The following is a 21,903-nucleotide window of genomic DNA, read 5'->3' as shown; positions in this document are numbered from 1 at the left end:
TAATATTACAATATCTACTATAACTTACCCTCCTAGCTGAGGAAATATTAACAATACAAATCATTTCTGATTAAGCAGTTTTATACATACATTACATAAGTGTACCATTAAGAACAGTTAGCATATTTACATCCACCTGATGAGGAGTTGGATAGGAAAGATATTGCAGAATGACTAACACATTCATTAAATACATACTGATTCTTCATCTTCAGGCACTGGAAATGCTTCTCTTTTAAGACTACAGATTCCATAACCTTTACTTCAATTCTCATCTGAAAGATCATTTCCCTCAAAATCGGAATGAGTCATCCTCATAGTAAGCTTGGGTTACCTCAGCTGCACTTCCAAGGCTAATCTAGTAGTTATTCCGATGTAGCCCTGTTGTGGTGAACTGCCTGATGGATGGTTTCAGCAGTGGGAGAAATGCCAGCAGAGCACACTTTCTGGGCACCAACGGTGTGACACTGCAGGAACACACAACGTCCAAAGAGCAGCAGAACAGTAACCAGACAGTTTCTTACTGAATGTAATTTTTAAAAGGTATTGTTAGGGAACATGCAAGAATCAACCACATCTCTTTTCTTTGGGAAGAAAAGAGAGAGGGAAGAAAAAAAGAAAAAAAAAAAAAAAGGCAATACTTACGTGTTTTTCAATCTGTTTCCAGAAATAAAAGGCACCCCTGGTGGGGACACACAATATGCACCTACCTTAAGGCTACTGTCAAGAACCTTGCTTTTCTTAATTACTTTTTATGGATTCTTTAGGAGTGATCTGTGTTCCCAAGAGTCCAGTAATCACAGACTTAAGCCATTACTACTACCTATTGACTGGTACTTTTAGAGTATCATTAGCTTATTGAACTATAATCACTGCTGTGCAAGCTTTTGTCTATCATGTGTTATAGAAGCACTTCAGCTTTGACCCTCTAACCCAAAATAAATAATGACCAATTTCAACAACAGTTGATTTTTCAACTCAGATAATTACAGGTTGAAGGCTGGAGCAGGGTGAGACTTGGAACCAGTGAACCTTGTTTTGGAAAAATTATTCCATACAACTTGGAAGTTAAAAAAAAAAAAAATCTCATCCAACCACAATGATGTGTTTCAAACAGGAAAAACTAAAGATTTATACAAACACTGTTTAAACACCACATGAATAGTTGGAACCAATTATACACTAAAAACTAATTATGATTTTGGACCGTATATCAGGAAGTGGAGTGATAGGACAAGGAGTAATGACTTTAAACTAAAAGAGGGTAGATTTAGATATTAGGAAGAAATTCTTCACTCCATGGATGGTGAGGCACTGGCACAGGCTGCCTAGAGAAGCTGTGGGTGCCCCATCCCTGGAGGTGTTCCAGGCCAGGCTGGATGGGGCTTTGGGCAACCTGGACTGGTGGGAGGTGTCCCTGGGGACATGAACTGGCTGGAACTGGGTGATCCTTAAGGTCCCTTCCAACCATGCTCTGATAGTGATGGTGATATCATAAAAGAGCAGAGAAGGATCTCATTTTCACAACTGTATACCATAATCTTTCTGTAAATATGCTTTAAAATATGATGCTTTAAAAAATTAAATATATATAATAAAAACACTTTCAGGGAAGTGAGCCATGGAGAGAAGCACTATGCAACCCAGTGCTCCTTAGACATCATATGAATAGTAATGCCTGCCATCCAAGGGGAAACAAACTAAAAAGAGAGAAGACATTGAATAACCAGAAAACCATATATTTTTTATCATTTAGTTAAACTATAACCAAGGCACAGCGAAATACAGGGTGGTGTGAAAAAGCAGCTTAGTTTTTCATTTTCTTTAGCCTTATCCTGCCAGAGTTCAGAAACAGGTATGAAAAGATGACTGGAGGCTCACTGTTTGATTAAGTTCTTGCAGTAAAGGTCTTCAAGTAAGAGCAGATTTGTTCATCTCCCAGGGCAGAACGCTGCTTGATGACAGGCAGGTGGGTTGTTTGAGTGACACTGGGGGTCGGGCTGAACTGCAGTTGTAGCAGGAACCTCAGCGGGCTTTGGCATTAGAATCAAATTAGCCAGGACTACAAGAGAGCACTGAAAAAAGGTGATTTGTTTTGATAGCTTACTTAAAACAACAGAGGATAATTATAAGCTGTTCTGAAGAATACACCTGTGACTGCGTTGTCACAGGGACAAAGGCTTCTGGCACCAGGTTCAGTCTCCCACCTTCCCTGAAACAAGCTGATATGTCCTGATGGAAGTTAATGCCATCCAACACCCACAGTTAATGGCAGTATGTCAGTCAGATGCATTTGCTTTCTATGTAAATTAAAGAGCCTCCAGACAACACCACACAGCACTAAACTGATTTGCAGAGTCCTTGCTGATGCCCCTCTTACAGAGATCAACACAAGAGCCAAATCTCTTTATGGCAGGAATTCCTGCTTGGGTGACTCTCTACTGAATGGTTGAAGACAGCTTTTTTTCAGAATTAAGTCTGTAAAAATACTGTTAAATCCTGGAAAATGGAAAGTATTACAGAATACACTGAGATACAAGGCATCATCACAGTACAGATGTTTGGTTTTCCTCATCACTTATGAGAAGCGTTTGTAGCACTGGGAAGTGTAGATGCTCTAAAGACCCTGGGATTTCTCAGAGGCTTACATTTGGCTCCTGGGATATAGCAGGCACTGACTCAGCACCTGCTATAAGATCTGCTGACTCGAAGCAAACAGTCTGCACCACAGATGGGAATGGCTGTCTTCCAGAGCATGCATTTGCCTTAAATGTGCGCACAGAAGAGGTATTCCCTCAGCACATTCCTGCCATTTAGATGCTGTAGAGACACTGCTGACTGGAACTGCTTGTTTCCCATGATTTCCCTACAAACACACACCACTCAACTCAGTTTTCCTCACCCAGCACAGACCCAGCCACAAGTGTAGCCTGGCCCACTGGTGGGGCACCATGCAGCAGCGGGCCAGGAGCCTTCCTATGACTGAAAGGCACCTCCCCTCACCTGCCATTCCAGCTTCCCATGTCACCAACAAAAGTACCTCATTGCCACATCTATCTCCAGCATACTGGAGCCGTTGCACTGTTTCCTGCTCTTTACATCCACATGTATCCACGTCCAAGAGAAGGGTACCGTTCTGGCTGGTTTCTCCAGTTGGTACAGCCCAGACCAGCTTTGCACTGATTGTCTCAGGTTATCTTAGACTTGACTAATTCACAGGAATTTTAGCACAGATGTACATCAGCTGTGTCATCCTACTTTCTTTTTAAGCCTGTTCTCTTTTCAAGTGAAGTGATTACTGCTGCTCCTCCAAGCAATTTACACAACGTCAACACGCATCATTAGATTACTCAATTTTTTTTTTTAATTTTTTTTTTTGGAGGGAATTCAAGTATCTACATATTAACATCTTTACACAAAACAAAACTGATTAGCTTTTGTTATTTCTCCTTTGCATATCTATGCAACTCATTAGACAGAAAGAGGCCTGATACTCATATTTGCAATCTTCTGTTATGAGGCATATGTTTAATATTCCTCTTTGTAATATAGCTTGGTTACTATAAAATCATTTTGTTTGCCCTGTGGTGCTTCTGCACGTTGTCACAGGGACAATTTAATCTCTCTTCTGCTAAATGTTGAAAAGCAAGCTATTACAGAGTCGACCCAACAGAAAGTTATCAACAGAGATTTCATGAAGCCCTTTATCCTAAAGGGTACTGATAGATGATTTGCAAACCAAATGCATGTCTAGTCAGCAAAGCTGGCTTTGCATGTTCATATATGTTGTCCTAACACAATACACAGAGATCCAGCCAACTGGTGCGGATACACCCATAGCAGCCTTCACCACAGGTCCCAGAGTGATCAACTCCTTGATACTACAGAAACAAAAAATTAAGAAATACAACCTGACATCAAGCAGAATTAGATTCTCACTGCAATATGACATGCTTAGGGACTGTTACTTCACCATGAGGAAGTATTTCATTGTATTTACTTCACTATCACAGTAGAACTACAGAAAGAATAATTTAAAGATTAAAGGAGAACAACATAATAATTTGCATTAGCTGTTGTTTTGATAATCCAGGCTTTGTACTTAAACAACCCAAGAATAGATTTATCACCAGTCTTATAAAGCAAATAAAAGAGTCCCTCATGTGTAAAGGACAGAGGGAGGAGGGGGAAATAATAAGTTGGTTTTTTTTTTGCTTCAACCTATTTGACATAGAAATGTAAATATAGAAAGTCCTTCAACATTCAGAACACTACCATTAAGTTAGACTAAGTCTTTGACATTCTCCAAATACTTTAAATTAAAAGCTGTTAGTTGTGAAAAACTTGTTTCCTCCAGGTCATTCTACAACTGAAAAATTACTATTGGGAAGTTTCCCCGGTGAAGTGTTAGCACTTCCACTACTGTCACTATTAGTTTCACATAACATGTTGGACCCTTCCACAATCTATTTTTATCATTTCAGCTTCCTGTCACTCATATTCTTGTCCATGTGTTCCCATTGCTTTTTTTAAATAATAACACCCCAAATAGTGCTCATCACTTCATTGAATATAACTGCAGGTACATGAAGGCATCTCCATTCCCTCCACACAATGCATACATAATTAGTTTAATTAATCTACATTACTTTCTAAATTTTAGTAGCTTCTCTTCCTGTTCTCAGAATTAGCTTTAAATTGATGCCTGAGATTTCAAACATCTGCTTTCCACATTATAAATGCTGTCATGAATTTAAAACTTAATAATAAAGCATTTTATGCACTTTACAGAAAAAAAAAAAAAAAAAAAAGGAAGAAAAAGATAATTATGTAAAGTAGGTTATACATTATTGCCAGGATTTCAAGGGACACCTCATTCACACAGGAAATGCTCAAGTCTTCAGGCAAAGAGAACATCCAGTTTGTAAGTATAAGCCTAATTGACAATAGAGACTTTCCGTTAATTTAAGCTCTTTAAAAATATTATACACACATGTGTACATGTGAAGTGTGCAGCTGCAAACAAGGAAACTATCACTGTTGAAGACAGATTTATTTTGGAAGGGAGAAGACTTAAAGGGAATCCTTTCACATTTCAACTAAATTTCTACATGAAAGGCAGAAAAGAAAGACGGAAGAGGGAAGCTGAGAACAGGAACATAGGGAGGATTTTCTAGGATCTAAGAGGTAGGGTTTTTTTTGGCTGCAGTTTAAGCTACCTTGTATTGTATGATGTTCTTTGCCAAGAAAAGCAGTTCTTACAGAGAACGACATACTGAGCATAGGCACTATGACTGGAAAAACCTTCTGGTATTATCATAAACCACATTTCTTTAGTTGAAGGTGTCAACACACCTGTGTAATACTTTATGATGGATCGCTACACTGCCGGTCTAATTTTCTATTGCTTCTCTCCTCTTCTTCTACTAAGAGTTTAACTGCTTGCTTAAAAAAAAAAAAAAAAAAAAAAAAAAAAAAAAAAGTTTAACAACGAGTGTTAAACTCATTGTCCAAACGTAGCAAAGAGAATGAATCAACTGATTCTCCATGTAGCACTATGAGATGTAAAAAGAACAGAGGGGCTAAGCAAGAGTAACACTTTAAGAATGCATTAAGTAAAACCTACTTCTTATACTGCTAAATCTTTAGAAGCAAAACATTTTTCACAGTCAGTAAGAAATTCCAGAAATGTAAGTACTACCTTGAGTAATTATTGTTAATTAACTAGCAATGAGGCACTATTTCCAAATGTGACATTTAAAGTACATAATGTGATTGTGAATATTCACAAAGATAATTAAGTTCATCTGCTTCAAGTCCTTGATTTCAGCACATCTGAAAACACCTCTTAAACTATCATTAGACCTGTAATCAAGTATTTTGTTGCTCAGGAAAATTGGATACCTTTGCTTACCTGCTAATGTAGGGAATATGTGTTCAAATGCAAGTACATGGCTTTTGTTAAGAAACTCCTCTTCAGGCAAAAGCTGATAAAAACACTAATTTAGATTGTTTTCTCAGAAGAGATGGTTAAAAATAAGTTCCTCACACCATCAAATGGAAATGCAAATAAAAATAAAAATGATTGGGCTCCCCTAATTACACACACATTCATAAGACTGATGTGTGTGATAGTTGTTTGAAAATACTTGTTGTGAAGCCAGGAGTACACTACTGCGCATACTAAGGATACCATCCACATTAGGCTGTATATTTTCTTCTGTTTTGTTTACAGCTGAGTCAAGGTCATTAGGAAAACATAAATTCAGTCAAACTACAGGGATGAAATATAGCACAAGAATGTTAACATCAGATAGTGCATTGACATGATTCTATTGGTGAAGAAAGTCATAACTGTTACTGGCTTTAGAGAAGGAAGGAGCCTTTGAGCATCAACATTGATCTTGGCCATAATCAACACTTCCAGGAAGAAAACCTGAAAATAGGGGAAAAAAAACTGACCCCAAGAACAGGGTGTCAGTAATGCCTTGACATTTTATCCTTTATTCTTCTAAGAGTAAAGAAAGCCTCCTTCCACTAGGAAAGAGATTAATGAATAATGCACTCCAAGATGTAGAAGAAACATTTTGGCAGCATTCTAAAGTGCAATAGATTAAGTTTCCTCTATTGCTCATGAACTATTTGTCATAGAGGATTTAATCAGTCAAAATAACAGTGTGAATAATTGCATGTTTTAAGGACGTCCTATGGGTCTGTATCTCTCAATCCAGTTTTACTAACAATTTTATTCTATAACTGAAATGCCTACCCTGACAAAAAAATTGCCAAGAATGATGTTTGCAGAGAAAATTGAAGTGAAAAGTTTCTTTAAGAAGTCTAGTGTTCTGAAAAAAAAACATGTAGTGCCAAGAAATGCCTGACCTTGTTCATTGTCGAAAAGATGGGTACCGCTGCTGCCTACATGAACAAACACACATTTGGTGTTCTGTTTCAAAGGTGCACCAGAAATGTCAGCAGTACCAACTGCCTGGAAAACAGACAAGATTATGAGATGCTCCATGCTGCAGGTCATTAAACCCTGCCTTTGCACTCTGCTTTTAACAGCAACCAGCCGTTTTTTTTGCTCAGGAGGGTGTCATCCTCCAAGAAAGCACTGGTCCTTTGCCCATCAGTGAAGGGACAACACCCCACCCAAAGCAGTGCATATAACTCAAATTCCCAATTCTGTACCTGAGAAGGGTTTTGTCAAGAGATCCAGTTGTTACCTATCCTCCCCAATATTTGTTTTCTTAAGCTGTAAATGGACTGAGAAAGCAAGAAAAGTCTCTGGACATTAACAACTGTGAGAATTATGACCATGTTGCCATACTCCTACTGAAGACACAAGTTCAGATAAAAGTGATCTTTGGCCAAAGTAGTCAACAAAATCACAACTGTAGTTCTCCAATAAGCAGTGCTAAAGGCACATTTCAGGAAGAAAAAAAAAAGCTCAACCTACTCAGGCTTATCCAGGAAAAGAAATGCAGTGAAGGAATAAGACTTTCTTATATCTCAAGGGTTCAGATCTTTCTTGCCCTTCTGCATTCTATGTAAGAACTCCAGAAGATATTGTTGAAATACTTGGTCAAAATTCAGTAACAGTCACTTTTGGAAACTTGTGTGTGAACCACTTCCAGTCCCACACAAAGCGGTCAGCAGAATAAAGCCAGCAGCAGGAGGTTACGTTACACCATCACCAAGCAAATATTAGCCTGAAGCAAGTCAGGTCATCCAAGCAGGCACTAATGGAAGGCCGGCTGCTATGGTACACATCCTTAAAGCTCCTGAAGATTTTAATCCCCTCAGAGAAGCTGGGCGCTCTCCAAGGGGTATTGCTTTTTAGAACAATCCAGCTAGGAAATAGAAGGGATAAATAAGAAGCAAAACTGCAGAACTATGGCAAGATAATAATATTTGATATTGCAGTGGAATAAATGTGTAAATTTCTGATACTCAAAACAGAAGTTACAGCAAATTAAGAGGAAAATAACATTTTAAAACATGTTTTTCACTATGGAAATTCATCTCCTCTACACAGATGGCATGACAGTATTGTACCATGCAGATCATAACCCAACATGCAGACTACACGTGCTACTTACTAGAATCATTTAAAAATCCACATCAAGTAATCTCTGAAGTAATATGGAAACTGATACTGAAGGAGCCTTGAGTCTAACACTAGGTATTAGGCACTCTGAATGAAACACCAGAAATTTTCAGCCGCAATATCAAACAAAAGTTGCAAGAACAGTTGAGGCAAAGCAGACCAAACAGTAAGATTCATATGATCAGACTTCATGTGATATTTTAATTATCTGTGCCAAACAATCTGTTTTAGCTAGATTACACTATTTGCAGAAAAAGGGGTATTCTTACCAAATGCTGAAAAAGGCAGGAAGCCAAGAAAAAAGCACCACAAGCTAGAGATTTTTTTTGTTGTTTCCCCTCTGAAAACAGGCAAACTTTACATTACAAAGCTCACATAAAAGGCAGTCTGTAAATAAGTAGCTAAAGGATACTTAAAATCATTGCTTTATCAGAGAATCTGCCTTTCACAACGAAGTATTTCTGCCACTGACTGCCATCTTTTAACATAGTTTGTTCTTTACTGTGCAGAAGGATTCTGAGATAATCACTCCTGAATTGAACCACAGATTCTCCATAAATTATTAACCTTATGGAAGATACTTATACAGATTAATTTTTCACCAAAAAACAATATAGCATTTATACATCTGTGCTGGGCAGACAGCACAACAGAAGTAACTTCCCCTCACACACCAAAACAAAGCGAAGAATTTGCACCTATTCTGCAGTTACCCTTTAAGTGGTTTGTGACTAATCATCAATATGGCTAACCCTGTAGATGCATCTCAAATGGAAAGTTCCTGGAAGATGAAAAAAAGCAGAAGTTACAATATATTCGTAAATCAGTTCATGATTTAAGCTATGGTTTGTTGTACAATATGAAAAGTGGGAAATATTTTGGCAGAAGGAGAAGCCAAGTACAACAAAAGCACTTAAGTCCCCATCCCCAACTGTATACCACATATACTAAATTTCTGGCTTGAGAAAGAATACAAAATTCACTTCAGATAAATAAACTACTTTATACACAATATTGGGCATATTTGGAATGACATGGTTAAAGCAGACCATTTGATGCACGTAAATGAAGTAATACAAGGGAAATTAATATATAATGACAAGTAACTTTTATAGGTGACTTCAGAACACCAAATTTTCTATTGCTGTACTATATAGGAGAAGAATAACATGGCATGCATTTGGCTGTTTCTCATCAATGTCACAGTAATAACAGCACATTAAGAATGATAACAGATTCAAAATACCTAAAAGCACAGTCACAGTAGTGGTCACTAGCAGTTAATAATTGTGCCCAAAACACTTAAGCAATCAATATCTTGCCAGCAGGCATAGGAGAAGAACTCCAGGAGAAGAGTACATGTATTATAACTCCCCAGGAGATGATTAGCTAAATTGCTATAGCCATTTATTAAATAATCTGATTTTCCTTTCACCTCAATGTATCATATTCATTAGCATCAATCACTTCCAAGTCACATACATCTATGCTCTATTAAAAGTGGGGATTCCTTGTAATTGTTAAAACACCTCAATTTCAGACTTAGAGTGCTTCAGAGGCAAATTGTACATCGTGGTAAGCATCCTCGATTCCTACAGGGTAATTAAGGCCTGGATAGATACATTCAAAGACTTACTTGCACCCCGCAGATTTTGTACATCCATTACTGGAGTAAGAAATGATGCTCTATTCAGAGAATAAGTACAGTCTTAGCAACTACACTACCAGCTTCTGAAACACTGCATATCTATTTGCTGTTGACATGTGAGCTATTTCAGAAAACAGAGGGAGAAAACTGCCATTTACCAACCCTTTGGGGGAGTTGTTTGTTTTTGCATTAATAGTCACTGTTTAACTGAAGCTTAAGTTCAAAACATACCTGTTTGGACTGTATTCCTATATTATGCTACTGTGTTTATATTAAACTTGTGATTCACCAAAGGGCACTCTACAGCCTTTTATACAGCTACATATATCAATATGATCAGATAACCATCTTTTTTATAAACGCAGTCAATAAAACAATTAAGCACGAACACAAAAACCTAAAAGAAGCAATTTAAGCTGTCTCCTTCTTGCACATGATCCACTGGGAGAAGATGACACAGCAGGGACAACAGCTAGTGGCCAAACTCTGCCAAACCTAAATATCAGATGAAAGGCAGCTGTTCTACAGCACAGTCTTGCCAGATACTGCTAACAGTGCACATGTATTTCTACAATAGCACATAATAATTGCATTGCTATTATACACATAATAATTGCATTGCTACAACAGTTCTAAAAATAATGTTGTGCTTGAGTACAAATCTCTACCCGTGAAAAATAGCCTAATCCCAATTCATGAGCAAATTCTGTCCCATCACCAACATAAACTGGTTGACTCTCTTATTTCAAGAAGCAGTTGCTTCATCCTTATTGCTCATATTGATTTGAAGTAATATCTAACTATGAGGGACAGTGTACAGATAATGATTTAAAATAACCATCTGAAAGCCAACTTCCACCATATATCAGTTGGCTTGCTCAAGTCACTTTTTCATTACAACTATTATTTTTTTCAGTAACAAAAGCCAGCTGCACCCAATGGTATACCCCAAATCCATCACACAGAAGCAAGATTTCAGAAGAAACTATGAATAACAAGTCCTACTTACAGCCAGGTTGACTACAAGAGTTTAGACACCACAATACATGGAAAAGGTTAAATAAAATACAAAACAAATCATTTGTGTATGCAAGCAATTACACAAAAGTCTTCCAGATAATGCTTATTGATTAAGCTGGTATCACAAACACCAAGCTGGAGCAGAAAGCAGCTAGAAGCTCAGAAGCTCCAGAAAAAGCAAAAAGGAAATAAGCAAGAAATATCATCAAGAAAGAGTAAGAAGACATGAAAAGTCTGGTTAGGGAGTCTGACAGAGTCACCGAAAAGAAAGTGAACAGACAAGAAAGCAAGGAAATAAGTCATCAGAAATATACAATCTAGTAACGCACATCACCTTATCATGCTGATTCCTCTCTAAATTAATGTCCTTACATTAGCCACTTATTTCTCCTCACAAATACAAAAACATTGTTTAAAAAATGTAGAGTTCTCAAATTTAAATGCTTACTCAAAACTGTTAGAGAAATTTCCTTATGAGAAAGTAAGCACTTTTGGGAGGACTTTTTCAATTATCTGTATATGAGACGATTAAGCTGTAGGACTATAATAGCCTTATAGATTTACCTGCTTATAGTTTGTAGTTACAAATTACATTTTTCCCTGAGCAGCTCCAGGCCAGTTCTATATATAGCATGCAGAAACCTCAATAACCAGTCAGTAACACCACTAACTAAATCTGCAGCAAGCTATTTCTCCACCAACAACCTTAAGCGTATCATTAAGGAAGACATATTGCTCACATGGCAAAATTACATTCTAGCCACTAATCGCAACATTTGCAATAAGAAAAATTATTTTAGTGAAGAAATGTTAATCTAGAAAAAGGCAACAAGCCTAGAGAACAGGATAAATTCAAAAATCTTACTTTATAAAGCAAGCTGGCACATATACACAGCTGGCACATGTACAACGTACAAGCACACGCAGTCTTCGTTATTTGTCATTCTCTCCCACACCACTTATCTTTAATCTATTAGCCAATTGAAACATTTAAGAAAGGTAGAAAGTTTCTATAATTGCATTTTAGATACGTCCTGGGATTAAAAACAGTAGCTGGGTATAAAGTTAAAAAATAAATAAGTCTGCACGTTCCATCATGCATGTACTGGAAGACAAATCAAACAGTTCCAGACCAGCCACAAAATGCATTTCTCTTTGAAGATGGAGGATTACTGCAATGAAACATGATGTGTGTGATAGAAGATGGTAAGTCATTAGTTCCACAGTAGTGAAGCAAGATCTCTAAAGAACAAAGTTTTCATTAATGTTTCTTTTTCCCTTTAATTTAAAGGGAATCTATAACTAACACTTGTCTTTATAGCATAAATATATAAGACTGCCATTAAAGTTCTATTGGGCTTCATCTAAAAATCAAAAGGTAACAACCTTTGGTACATTTACTGATATTATAAGCTTAAAGACGCAGCAATTTTACACATGCTAAAAATAAAGTCTTTTAAAAAGGAAAAAAAAAAAAAAAGAGAGAGACAAGAACAAAAATATATTATAAGTAATAGAAACTTCAGGCAAATTGCCTCTGCTCCTGATGCTGGATAAATCCAACACAAGTAATCTCTCTATAGAACCTGAAAAAAGTAGAGCAAAGCTTCTCAAAGATCTGTTTCCTTGACAACATTCACAGACCAACAGAGGTAGGGAATCCAAGTCATAAGATATCTTGTAGGTTTGTTAGCAGATTTCTTTAATATATATATAGCAGTATGTACAAGGCATCTATAAAGCAAGACTTCTAGAAAAGAAGCAAACTTACACTGGTGTTATTTATATAAAAAGTATTTATATTAAACAGTAGAAACATTTGGGATTTCTATACCAGTGATAAGGTTGATACTCCCACAATGCATTAAAGCAACTTGAGAACATAAAACTATCCTACCTCTGTTTTGTCCAAGCTCCAAAAATCATTTCAGCCAGGAATATTACTGAAGCATCTGGAAGGGAGATAACACCACAATATGCTTTTCCCATCTCAGATGATGTTCTGCTCCATAGAGCTGTCCACAGAGATCCGACATGTAATTGAAGGGCTTAATTTATGACATTATCAGTTAAGCTTCATTAGGGACACTGCTCCGTTGCCATCTCTGTCACCAACATTTTCCTCTGCTAATGGGTTGGCTATGCTGGGAGGAGGACAGGGTTGCTTACTTGTCTGCTAAAGCCCACATAAGAGAGAAACAGTAAACAGTTGGAAGAGCTCTTAGCAGAAAAGAAGTGCAAAGCTCAGCAATTCAGAACAGACAGGTTTCTAAGAAAAAGGCAAACATTTAATATTTTTGATATTTCTGTAACTAATGAGTGACCAAAAACATCCTTCTATATAACATGAAGAAACAGAATCTCTTCTTCCATGACATTTTAAGGATATTCAATAGTCATACTCCATCCTTTTGGATTCCTGGAGAAAGAACGGCTTGTGAAATAGCACTGACCCAAGAGCCATATCTCTGGTGCATCTCACCTATTGTCACTTCACTCAATCTCAACCAAATTTCAGAGTTCTGAGAAGGACTTCATTGCCCCTCAAGGTTTAATCAAACTGAGCAGCTGAATAAAAAAAAAAAAAAAAGAAAGACATGGCAGAAGCCCTGAAGGACAGAGAAGTTGAAGAAAATCCACAGCTAGCCAGCCTCAAGACACAGCCAGACTCCGTTAGTTCTACTGCTTTCAGAAAAGCTTTATTTTCTGAACTTTTCTTTAAGTAATTCCCATTTCTTCTGGAAAACACAGGTGTGTTAGCTGTACCATGAAGCATCATTCTTCCCCTGCTCGTCTTCCCCAAAGCTACATCTTCAAACCTCACTGAGAGGTCTCACTGAGAGACCACTTCCAGCATGAAGTACTCCTCTAGTATTCCTCACAGAGACTCTAATTCAGGAGGCATTTCCAAGTGTGAAGTTGTGGTGGTTTTACCTAGCTAGGCAGCTGATCACCACCACAACTACTCCCTCTCCTCAGAAGAAGAAGGGAAGAAGAAAAGTTAAAAACAACTCATGGGTTGAGATAAGGATAATTTAATTAAATGAATAAAATATTATTAAGGGAAAATTATGGTTAATTAAATAATGTAACTAAAGGAAAAAGGAAAAAAAAAAAAAAAGCAAAGGCCATGTGGAAATGCAGAGGAAATAAATGACTCCCTACTTCTCACCAACAAGTGATGCTTGATGACGTCCTTGAAGCAGGGCCTCAATGCACATAGCTGGTGTTCGAGAGGACAGACGTTTTCACAACGAGAGCCCACCCCTCCCCTTTTCTTCCTTTTCCCACCTTTTGTTGCTGAGTGTGACACCATATGGCACGGAATATCCCTTTGGCTGGCTTAGGTCAGCTGCCCCGGTGATGTTCCCTCCTCACCTCTTGCCTGCCCCCATCCTGCTGGCTCTGGGGGAATTAGAAAAAGTCCTGATACTGTGCCAGTATTCCTCAGCTTTGGGCAAAACACTGGTGTGAAACCAATGCTGTTCTAGCTACACCTGCAGAGCATAGCATTGTATGGGCCACAGCAGGGAAAGTTAACTCCATCCCAGCCAGACCCAGTGCAGAAGTAAAACAAATGCCCTTAAAAACTGAAAACGTAACCCAGAAGCTGAGATATTCACTGCTTTTTGGCCTTTTTTGTTCAAACAAACAAAAATACCAATTTCTGTGCAAGCATTAGGATAAATTCCTGTCTAAAGGAGTACTGAATTTAGTTCTTGTTAACGAAAAAGGAAAGAAAACAGTGGCCTACCAAACAGTGTAAATATCAGGATGCTGCTGTTCATACTCAAAGAAACACACTCCTTTGAAAAATCCTTTGAGGCACAAGAGTGTGTCAACTACTAAGAACATCATAAAAACTATATAAGTCATCTCCAGCTGTGGATTCTGAGAAAGTGAACAAAGGCATTACAAGGATTTCCGTTTCCTTGACAACAGCATTGCTGGAAACAAGAAAATAATTAAAAAAATAAATCTCCGTGTAACAACGATCTCCAAACGTATCTAGATATTAACACACCAAAACATGTAACAACCCCACCAAGATTTTTGTGATGAAGAGACCAAAATCCACCACCCTCCCGAGTTGTTCTTTATCAACTTGCATTAATGGCTTTTGCAGAGCAGTTGGTTAAGAGCTGGCTCTTACCTCCTGACCTGTATTATCACCCAGACAGAATCACAGACAGAAGCTTTTGTTCATGGTCAAGCACACTCCTTCCTGCATAATGTCCCTTTTCTTATAAAATAAGCGTTATGGGCAAAAATTATATGAAATAATTTCCTTAGAAAAATACCAAGGTATATTGACAAAGGCTTTCAGCACTCAAGAAACTAGTATTACCATACACACATGTACCAAATAAATGTACTTTCATCCTAATAATCAGCGAGCTCAAAATCCTTGGGAAAAAAAAAATATACATCGTTCTAAATAGAAAAGGGAACAAGGCACCATTAAGAAAAGTCAGGCTATTCTGAAATACTGAAGCTATTTAGTCACCTCTTCAACAAGAGAATGACAATGCCTTTTTCCACACACCTAGGTAAGCAGTACAGTCTCCAAAATGAGTTTCTTTTGCCTCTTCCAAGATAATGGGAAGAACTTCGTGTTACTTTTACAATACAGTATTAGAAGTGTACTGACATTGAACAGATCACTTTGAAAGTTCTTTCAATTAAAGTGTAATGCGTGCATTTAAGAGAAAGTCTCCCCAAATTCTCATTTTGTGCATCAGCTACAGTTAAAGGAGCATTGTCACAGATTTTTAAATCAATCTAAAAATCAGAATGCTTGGGGTACTAGCAGCATGGTATCTAACCCTGCTCCGTGAACAGCTTGAATCTAGCCTAGTGGTGACAAGGCTATAACCATCTGACAGCTACGTGAGTTTACAGGATGCAAGCTGGCAGCCTAAATTCAGTCGCCTTATTAACAGACAGGCATGTAGCAGAACAATGAGGAACAGTACCTATACTGGCTTCTTCCAATGAATTGCTTGCAGAAGTTTTGAAAACAAATGTCAGAACATGGTTAACAGTAATGTCTAGAAAATCTCTATTGCCATCATGAGTGTCACACACATCATATGGATGAATAGGGCTATCATGTTCCACTGCTTCCAGCCTGCTACAGCAGGATCAAGAATAACAAATTAATGGAATATACTGCTATGCCATCTTTGTCCTGCAGAACACACTACCACAAAAGAATAAAAGATTTTGAAAATCTGGGGTTAAAAAAAAAAAAAAACGCTGCTTATATTATTGTTTTATTCACTCCAGAAAGCAAAATCCATACATTAGATTTGACCAGTATAAGTTATATAACACTATAACACCTTGGAGCTAGCACCCTTAGACAAGATAGTCTCATAAGAGCAGAGAAGTATCTGGCAGAGATCTACTGAGTTAGGAAATTACAAAGATTAAATGCTTTGGAGCTCAGAAATCCCCTAACTTTCAAATGAGCACTGGCTAGAGGAGGACTTGAAGGCACCATAAATCTTTGCCAAGCTCATTTTCTCTCGGCATCTACCTACTGACCCTACTAGAGACTGACTGCTGGGCAAGACCCTGCTACTTAAGACAAATTGCTGTATTCAATGACAACCTGTGATTTAGGATTTTATATTTAGGGTTCTAAACCAGAAATAACTAAATAGGGTCGATTTTCAGAAAGTTCTTAACATCCACACTACAAAACTTAGGTACCTTTAATAACTGTGTTGAGTCTCAAAATTTATACAAAAATTACTAGCCAAGATATTAAAATCACAACCTCTATGTTTAAGTTAACAAAACCAAAAGTGGCAGTAGGATCCTAAATTTCAGTTAGAGCAGTTTTTGAAACAAAGGGAAAAAGTATTATCCTAAGAATCGAATCAGTTTAGACAAACATCAAGACAATCAAGTTTAGAATCCTTAAAATACATACTTAAACTAGAAACAAGCTGCTGAAAGTTCAGTTAGAATGCATTAGCAAAGAAGAGCACTACCACACTCATTTGAATCACTGCTTCCAACCTAGATAGCTGGCAAGAGAAGCAGGAAGCCTATCAGCTTCCCGTTTGAAAGGGGAAGCTCACAATTCAAAGAAAATTGAAGATAAAGAACTACTGCCAAAGCCTAAATATAACTTTATTTTCCATTCCCTACAAATTTAAAGCATGAAGATTTCTCCTAAATCTTCTGGATTGGGAGAATAGTGGGTAATTAACCTACAATACCTATAGCTTCCCATGTGAAGTTGCATCTTACTCTCAAGTCCCTATGAAGTTTACTTGTATCTTTAGCAACACATGCATAAACTTTAAATGTAATGTCTTTCAACACACAAAATGGAGGCAAACACTAAAATCTCCCATTCTTTAAAAGAATAATTACCATCCCTTACAAGTTACCATCCCCAAGATACTGAAGGGCCCCATCTGCTGGTAGGAGTTTTACTCTGGAGTATTACACCACTGAGCTGATACCTGATTTTTTCCAACAGTACCAGTTGATAACTGTTTCACTGGATTGTTTTCTTAAATGCAGCCATACACACCGAAAAAGAAAAATCATTAAGAACAAACACGTATTATGGAAAAACAAAATCCTATGAAGCATTCCTTCCTAAATATGTAAGACATTTACACAAAGCACTCCAGATGATCTTACCCAACACTAGCTTATTCTTCAGTCAACAGACTGAAAACATCAACTCAATTTTTGCAAACATTGTACTATGACTTACAGCGATTCATAAAGAAGATGGTAAAGTGCACACTAGTTAAACTTGGCAAACATAAAAGGAAGACTTATCTTGCCAGATTTAAACAGGATACATACATAATACAAAAAAACATAATCAGTTCCATTTATATATTTCAGATATATCCCCGTGTGATAAGGAACATAAAATATACAATAATTATTTATTCATAATAGCTTAGATGGGAATAAAGAAATTAAGATTTCTAAATTAAGACAGAAATACTTGGGTTTAGCTTTCTTCTCTATGTTAAAAAAAAAGTTCTTAGTTTGTGATGAAAAATTTAAGAGAAGAATATTTAAACATAGAAGAACATAAAAGATGCAAAACTGTTTGGCTAAGTAATACAAAAATTGCTTATGAGTATAGTTTAGTTTTGATTAAATGAAAAGATCTATGAGCACCACAGTCTGATCTTCTTAGACAGAACTCTCAGTTCTGAGAAATCTCCACTGATATTGGACTGATATCTTCAAACTATAAATAGCATGCTGTATAGGCTGAAGTTAAGGACTGAATCCAAGATACTTACACAAAAATATTATTTTTCAGTTATTCACATGATTAACTGGAAGCACAAAGTTTTATGGTTCTGGATTACCTACTTGTCTCGATTGTATGAGGACTTTAGGCTTCTAACTGTTGAGTCTATCCAAATCAGATGCTCAAATACTGCAGACATCCTGAGTATCTGTTACTATGGATATTCCCATTAAAAGGAAAAAAGAACAAGCTTCCACTGCCTACATTTAAACTACTAATTCCAAGCAGGTGTTTTTGGAAAAAAAAAAGAACAAAAGGAAAAGCTGAAGGAAGGTACGTGATTGAAAAAAATAAATAAATAAAATAGCACATTTACATCTGTGTTTTCAATTGCTTGTTTTATGCTTACACCAGAAAATGGACAACTCCAGGCAATGGCAGACAGCCAAAAAAAATCCCAGAAGAGAAACCACTGCTGTCGGAGTCATTAGAGATTTATGGGCTCATGACCCTTGAAAGTTGGAGAAATTAGTTCCATAACATCCAGACAATGTTTAATCTAACTGTGCCCTCTACTGGCTCGAAAGGTATTTGTATAAAGGCACAAACTTCAAAGATGCTACTGCTCCTACCTTAAATCTTTAATCTCAGTAAGAAACAGCAGTAAGAAGCATTTCTTTCTAGGTATTTCTCTACAGCTTACCTTTCAAAATACTGAGATGCATTTTAATAGGCTTCATAACAGTTATGTTGTCACTTTACTGATGTTTTAGATTCCCATACTCTGAAGTGTGGTGAATATCACCACATTGCATTTACACTTAATTTCCACAGTTTGGGGCACCTGAAGTAAATAGATTCCTTCAAATAACAGCTTTACTGTTAAAGACTGCCTCCAAACAGAGGTGGAAATATTGTTTTAGTAAATACAAGAATAAACCTTTCTTCCTGTTTACAAAATAAAAACCAGACAGGCTATTACTCACTTTTTTTTTTTTTTTTTTTTTAATAATTTTACATAGCAATGACAACTTTCATTTATATTGTTTTACCAAGTTTAGTACATCTATAATTACTTTCACTCATCACTGAAATAAGGCTCTGGGATGGTGAACAAGCAGTATCTTAAAACGTCGTACATGTGCTTAGTCAAATTGAGACATATTGAAATAAAAAAGTACATATAATTTTGTACAACCCAAATATACAATGCAGCTTGCCAAAAACATCCAACAGCGCTTTTTGCATATCATATTTTCTGTCTAAGGTTGTTCTTCAGATAGCAATCAAGCTTTAACCTATTCAGTATATAAAGGAAGACTTGCAAAGAAAAACAAGTGTACTTTTTTCTTCTGTTTCATCTTTATGAAAAAGATGGACAAAAATACTTTGGAAAGAATTACCTTACAGGTAAAAGTATTCAAAATTCACTAATATGACAGGTTATGCTTGCTAGAAGTGAAATTAAGAGAATAAGAGTTTGAAAAGATAAGCAAGTGAGAGGAGGAAGTTTTATTCATACTATAGGATTTTCTTTTCTGTGAACAGCAGTGCTTTAAAAGACGTTAAAGAGGGAAAGAAAAAAAAAAGACCCATGTCTGAGATTCGAGAACACCACTGCTTCAGAGATGTGAAGTCAGCACTTATTTCACAGGGCCCCATGGCAAAACTGAGAGAAGGGAAAAGAAAAGAAACATCACTAAGATAAGAAGAATCATATAGAAGACAAACTAAATGAAACTCAATTCTTTAGTACAAAAATAAAACATCAAAAGGGCAAAGAAAACTCAACCTTAGTGAGAATTTATTGTGGTCGGAGTATCAGAATGGCATACCAATATCAAATCAGAATTCAAATTACATTTTAAAGTTCCCTCCTCTATTTATTTTTTTTAGAAATATGCTAATACAAAGGCTGTTCTGCCAGCCTCTAAGCATTAAGATTCACTTAAAGCCCTAAATTTGAGAAGAAAGTTTTAGGGAACAGCAAGGAGCTGTGACAGAGGAGGGTCAGGCTGGGTGTTAGGAAAAGGGTCTGCACCCAGAGGGTGGTCAGGCACTGGGACAGGCTCCCCAGGGCAGTGGTCACAGCACCAAGCCTGATGGAGCTTAAGAAGCATTTGGACAGCACTCTCAGACACAGTGGCTGATTTTTTGTCCTTTTTGGAACCAGGAGTTCGACCCAATGATTCCTTGTGGGTCCCTTCCAACTCAGGATACCCTATGATTATACACGACTTACTGGATTGACTAAGTTAACAAAGAACTGAAACCAAATCACTGAAGTCAGAAGGAAAATACACTGTAAGTATTGAGTAGTTAACCCCTAAAACAAATTTAAAATGGAAAGACTCCTTAGATCATGAGAGGACACCTTTCTGCGATGTAAAACATCATTGTATTTCAGAGGAAAGATGCACAAGACCCAGCATAGCACCTGTAGCTGTAGTTACTTGGGCCTGGCAAAGTGCTGGCAGTCAGCTGTTCAGTGACTGAAGGCAGAGCCTGCACCACAGTGCTTACATTATGAAATTACAGGATTGTACATTAAAGCATTAAGCTGAGAGTTCATAAGAGGTCTGGTACAGAAAAGCATCTCCTCCAGTTCTGAATATGGTGGAACTGCCAAACACACTGCCAAAAATACACTATTCCAAGATCATTATTTAATACAGCATTTTTAAGCTTGCTGATCAGTCCAAAAACCATCTTGGTTTACATTACCTTGATTGTTTTATCCATAGAAGCTGAGAGAAGCATGTGACTTTGTTCTCGTACCGGACACCACTGGATTTCATTAACAGGACTGCTGTGTTTAAACATATGAAACACTAAGCTTTTGGGGATTTCAGTAAATTTATACTTGGATCCCAAATATGGCTTAATTATTTCAGATATCTTTCTCACTGTCTGCTCTCCTGATACGTCTTGCTTCACATAACAATTTGAGCTTTCACCTGGATCAGACTCTTTTTCTCCACAGGTACTGGAATTTTCTTGACGCAGTCTTTTGGGGATATACGGTCTAATTCCTTTTATAGTGGTAGGACTGTCTTTATGCACTCGCTTTTGGGAAGTGCCATTTCCAGAGTTTCTTGAAGAGCTTGATGTCTGTTCATAGTTTTTGTAGGGCACACATAATGCAGCATGGCTGGAGTATGCTCTCCTACAGTAAGGAGATGTCAAATCAGTGTTATTATTCGGTGCATAATGCTCAGTGAGATTTTCACAAACAATACTTATGCCAAAATTGTCAGTGTTCTCAGTAGGCTGCATTTCATATGTAGATTTTGTTCTCAAACTACCAGGTGCAAAGTATTGAACAGGCTTCACAGAAGAACTCGGAAGGCTTGTTTGTCTGCTAGAAGTACTGGGGACTTCAGTCTTTTCAGTTTCTGCCTCAGGGTCTGAATCATCATAAGCAACCAGTGATGAACTCATTATGGCTCGATATAGCAGACACCAGAAATCTCAGTGCTGGAATCTCCAAAGCAACAATCTACAAGGAAAAATTGACCATTCAGAGCACAATTTATTATGGACTCCACAATACATGTAACTTAAAGATACAAATATGCATTTCTTAAAAAAATCCATGAGTATTTTATTCCCATTTATTCCTGGAATGTATTCCTCTATTATAGCACATCTGTACATTCAATGGTGCAACATCATTTGCCTCCAAGCACTTTGCATACATTTTTAATGCATTGCAGAGATGCATTTGCATACTGCAAGACAAGGAGAAAATGAGCGTGGAAAGGAAAACAAACTTCCAGCGTAAGTACTGCAAATCACTTCCACCTTACTTGCAGGACAACTCCCTCCTCCTCGCACATAAACAAGAGGGTGCAGTGGTTTAGGATGTTCATTTATAATAAT

General features: G+C 37.2%; 1 protein-coding gene across 1 annotated transcript in view; it reads right to left on the bottom strand.

The window, feature by feature from the left end:
* WDR25 (WD repeat domain 25) overlaps window positions 1–21,495 on the bottom strand; it is a 62,856-nt gene extending 41,361 nt beyond the window's left edge. Inside the window, exon 1 of the mRNA XM_084287634.1 lies at window positions 20,746–21,495. Within this exon, the coding sequence (XP_084143760.1) occupies window positions 20,746–21,462 (717 nt within the window). The 5' untranslated portion in view covers window positions 21,463–21,495. The remainder of the gene's footprint in view (window positions 1–20,745) is intronic.
* Window positions 21,496–21,903: the final 408 nt, after the last annotated feature.

This window comes from Netta rufina (assembly GCF_964035555.1).
Source record: "Netta rufina genome assembly, chromosome: 5".
NCBI classification, from domain to species: domain Eukaryota; kingdom Metazoa; phylum Chordata; class Aves; order Anseriformes; family Anatidae; genus Netta; species Netta rufina.
Note: the sequence above shows the minus strand (reverse complement) of the source record. Positions and strands in the feature narration are given on the sequence as shown.